At 42.1% G+C, this 5000-nt stretch overlaps 1 protein-coding gene across 2 annotated transcripts in view; it reads right to left on the bottom strand.

Moving 5' to 3' along the window:
- Positions 1-5000, bottom strand: part of LOC143286510 (uncharacterized) — a 96217-nt gene that overhangs the window by 23803 nt on the left and 67414 nt on the right. For both annotated transcript variants that reach the window (XM_076594091.1, XM_076594092.1), the window contains exons 6-7: positions 2845-2983; positions 992-1110 (exon numbers count right to left, since the gene is read on the bottom strand). In XM_076594091.1, the coding sequence (XP_076450206.1) occupies positions 992-1110; positions 2845-2983 (258 nt within the window). The remainder of the gene's footprint in view (positions 1-991; positions 1111-2844; positions 2984-5000) is intronic.

Raw genomic sequence — 5000 nt, forward strand, 5'->3', positions numbered from 1 at the left:
CTGGCACTGTGTCGCCAGATAAGCGTCTTAACCATTCTGCCACCTTCCTCCTGGAGGATAGACATGAACAACATATGCGTTGCTTTAGTTACAGAAAGCTTTAAGAATCAATATAGCGAATTCGTTTTGTGATTTAACGAGCAATAAAAAAAAAAGTCTGGACAGTGATTCAAACACATGAAATTGGTGATAACATTATACATCAACTTTTGCCATCTTCCCAGCTTTTGATACGCTCCCCTTCCTGCTATGGATTATATATATATATATATATATATATATATATATATATACGTGTGTGTGTGTGTGTGTGTGTGTGTGTGTGTGTGTGTGTGTGTGTGTGTGTGTGTGTGTGTGTGTAGCCAGGCGCTCAGCTGGCTTCAAATGCTGCTTCACGCACGAGCTGTATAGTAGACGCCTTTTTTGCAACTAACCTGCAGGTCTTCAATGACTCACTCATAATGCATGACGGCCATTCCAAATTTGAATCGATTCTGGTGGCAGTGTAAATTAATATTGAAGAGATTCGGACGAAGAGATAGGTAGGACAGAAAAAAGATAGAGACGATGGGTAAAAAAGACCCCCTATCCCCGCCCCCCCCCCCCCCCCCAAAAAAAAGGGGGAGGATAAAGGAAGAAAGAGAAGATGGAACAAAGGGGATGTTTTCTTTTTTAATAGAACGGAAGGGTATACTACACAATACCCCCTTTGGGGATAAATAAGAAAGGATAAACTACAACAATGGAATAAGCAATTCATAAACACCTGTGAAACAGCAATTGTGTGTGTGTGTGTGTGTGTGTGTGTGTGTGTGTGTGTGTGTGTTGGTGTGTGCGTGTGTGTGTTAGTGTGTTAGTGTGTGCGTGCATGTGTGCGTGCATGCGTGTGTGTGTGTGTGCGTGTGTGTGTGTGTGTGTGTGTGTGTGTGTGTGTGTGTGTGTGTGTGTGTGTGTGTGTGTGTGTGTGTGAGGGTCACTGCTGGTCACTGACCGGTGTCACAGAGCTCACTGGAGGACCTGTCCAGGTTGGCCAGTGTGTTGTTGACCGTCAGGTGGCCGACACACAGGGACTGCCCGGACCGGATGCACGCGCTGGCCTGTCGGTAGGCCCTGCACCCACACCACTGACATTGTGATCATCATGATGATGGTACCAATACTGTGATGATGAAGATGACAATGGTGATGGTGGTGATGATGATGACACCCACACCATGAACACTATGGTCACGATGATGATGGTACCAATACTGTGATGATGAAGATGACGATGGTGATGGTGGTGATGATGATGACACCCACACCATGAACACTATGGTCATGATGATGATGGTACCAATACTGTGATGATGAAGATGACAATGGTGATGGTGGTGATGATGATGATACCCACACCATTGACACTGTGATCATGATGATGATGGTACCAATACTGTGATGATGAAGATGACGATGGTGATGGTGGTGATGATGATGATAACAATAATAATGGTGATAATGAACAGTATGACAAGGGTGACGATGATGACAACGATGGTGATGATGGTGATAATAAGAATGATAATAAACAGTATGACAAGGGTGACGATGACGACGACGATGTTGTTGATGATGATGATGCTAACAATATAACGGGAAAAAACAACAACAACAACAACAAAAAACGAAAAGAAAAACTAAACAATACGGCAATGATGATGATGATGATGGTGATGGCAGTGGTGGTAATGATGATGATGATGTTGATGATATTATTAATGATAACGATAACTATGATGACGACGGCGACGGTTATGATGATGTTAATAATGATAATGATGATGATTTAAGGCCATGACAATCATAAACAACGACGACGACGACGACGTCAATGATGATGATGATAATGATAAATAATGATGATAATAACAATAATGGATATCTCGTTTGAAGCGCAATTCCCCTTAAAATGTACAGGTTCAATGCATTGTACAAAACACGAGTGAGTCCACAGACAATTTATATCACCCGAGGACGGTTCCCAGTATGTCCCACACTCACACAAGTCAGGACGTTATAATGCAGAAAAACAAAGACTGGGACTTCATGAACTTCAAAGGGAAGCACTGCTACATTTACAATTAGCCTAATTGAAAACAGATGCACAGATTTGTTTGTTTTTCCCTTTATCTTTCTCTCATATCCATAATTATGTTGTATGTCAATATATTTCACAATTTAAGATGAAACCCAAACTAATAGCAGACTATACAACTCCAGGACTGTCGATTTGTACTTTGAGTTCGATTGCTGTGAAACACTATTATCTTTTTCATGTGGTTATTCTCCATGTCTTTATTTCAGGTTTTTATACGAGAATGTGATTGTCAATCAGGTTTTGTATTATGTGCTGACTATTGTCACAAAACAACTCAACAAGTGATAAAAGGTAGAAAGAAAGAAAGAAAGAAAGAAAGAAGGAAAGAAAGAAAGAAAGAAAAAAAGCAAAGGATGTGTATATGCAGTAAGTGATGCTACGCTGTTGTTGGAATTCATTCACAGCTTAGTGTTTTGTGAAGGATGAAGACTCTCAAACAAGGAGTCAATAATGCACTGGCTCTCAGCACTGTGTCGTTGGAGGGTGGGGGATGGGTTGGAGGGTGGGGAGTGACTAATTAACCTTTGAGGACCATCCCCACCACTGCCTATCAACAAAGCTCTCTTGGCCGAGAAAGTGGGGTATCTTGGCCAAGGTTACTCTCCCACTAAAATCAAGTCAAAACAGCTGGGGCAGCAGTTGCGTTGCCTCCTCTGCTGTTGTGATGGTCATAACTGGACACACACACGACTGACTGTCACTCTAACCCGCAGTAGTCGATAGGTTTCTGGCTGGAACAGTCAGACAGCAGTGCTTGTCGTTGGGTGACGTTCAGGGTGTCAGCATCAGAACCAATGTCCTGGATACTCTTCTGGCACCTCAGTACCATGCTCACACAGGGGTCAGCTGTAAAACAACACAGTGCTGGTTAGCGTCCATATCAGCGAGATCATCGTCTTCAGGAATGTTTATTATATGCATTGCGCGCGCGCACGCGCGCGTGTGTGTGTATGTGTAATAGAGAGAGAGAAAGAGAAAGAGATGGAGAGCGGAATGAGGGAGCGAATGGCAGATAGAGAAAGAACAAGAACAAGAACAAGAACAAGAACAAAACTTTAATCTCCAGGCCTCCGGCCCCTAGAAAGAGGTCAAAAGTACACAGTATGGTGATCACTCAACCACAACAAAATGTAAAATACGTACTAACTTAACCTGTAGAACAAAAGTGCTTCTCGTGCATTGTAAATTAATTCTAACTTTCATCATTGTTGTCACAGAATTCCTGTCGTATCTTCAGGGCATTAAATATATAAACGCATAGTTTACGAATACTGTAAACAGAACCATTCTTCATCAAGTGAACATACGATTGACCTTCAGAGTTCAGATGTTTTTGCCGCAGGTCATTGTAAAGGACACAATTGTTTATAAAATGGTTTTCATCTTCGATTACATTACAACGTTTACATGCGTAATTTGAATTACATTTGAATGTTCTTCTAAAAAATGATCCATTTATTGGGAGCAAACCAAGCCGTAATTTTACTAAACAGTCCCTTAAACACTTTTTATCCACATATTCAAAATATTGCTCACACTGAAAACCAGTTTTAAACAGGCAGATAGAGAAAGAGAGGGAGAGACAGACAGACAGACAGACAGACAGACAGAGACAGACAGACAGACAGAGAGGCGGTCATTTCCGTGGAGATGACTGTGGACATAGAAGTCAGACTGGTGCGGTGGTCAATGGCTAGAGATTCTCACCAGATCCGCATTTCAGCGCACTTTGTGGGTTAATGATGGAGATTTTCTCGATCTACCAGGTCAACAAAAAATTTGTGCAGACCTGTAAGCGCCCGAAGCCCCTTCGTGTGTGTACGCATGCAGAAGATGAATTACGAACGAAAAAGACCCTGCAATCCACGTCAGCGTTCGGTAGGTCATGGAAACAAGAAAGTCCCTAGCATGCACACATTCCGAAATACTTAGAGCATGGGTGCCTACTTGGCGAGGTAAAAAAAACGTTCATACTTTCACACGAGTAAACGTGGGAGGTGCAGCCCACGAAGAAGAAGAAGAAGAAGAAGAAGAAGAAGAAGAAGAAGAAGAAGAAGAAGAAGGAGGAGGAGGAGGAGGAGGAGGAGAATTCCAACTTGCGATATGTTAAAGTCTCAAATCCCTGAACTGAAATCATCTTCAGTGTTGACGATCTTCAGCAGTCCATTGCTAATGTATGACTTTTTCAACTCCTTGTTAAATAGTCCTGTTGGTTCGCTGTTATAGTTGTTAGTTTTTCATTAGAAATATGTTATATTGTTATGTGTTTTTGTTTTTGTTTTGTTTTTTAAACAAAACTTAAATCAGTAATTTTCACACACACACACACACACACACACACACACACACACACACACACACACACACACACACACACACACACACACACACACACACTTTCACTTACTCGTATGCGTACACAGTAATTCCCCCCCCCCTCCTCCCACTCGATTTTTTTCCTTCCCTCGTCTAATATCACTTATAGTGAAAAGACGTTAAACTAAAGAACGAACGAGGAGGAGGAGAAGAAGAAGAAGAAGAAGAAGAAGAAGAAGAAGAAGAAGAAGAAGAAGAAGAAGAAGAAGAAGAAGAAGACAATTAAGAGAACATATCAATTAGCATGTTAACGTTCAAGAATAAATAAAGAGTATGAGAGGAGAGGGAGAGTTGTTGTGTGGTGAACTGAAGGAAACAGTGGAGTGATGGCCTAGAGGTAACGCGTCCGCCTAGGAAGCGAGAGAATCTGAGCGCGCTGGTTCGAATCACGGCTCAGCCGCCGATATTTTCTCCCCCTCCACTAGACCTTGAGTGGTGGTCTGGACGCTAGTCATTCAGATGAGACGATAAACCGAGGTCCCGTCTG

Source organism: Babylonia areolata, chromosome 10 (genome assembly GCF_041734735.1).
Source record: "Babylonia areolata isolate BAREFJ2019XMU chromosome 10, ASM4173473v1, whole genome shotgun sequence".
Taxonomy (NCBI): domain Eukaryota; kingdom Metazoa; phylum Mollusca; class Gastropoda; order Neogastropoda; family Buccinidae; genus Babylonia; species Babylonia areolata.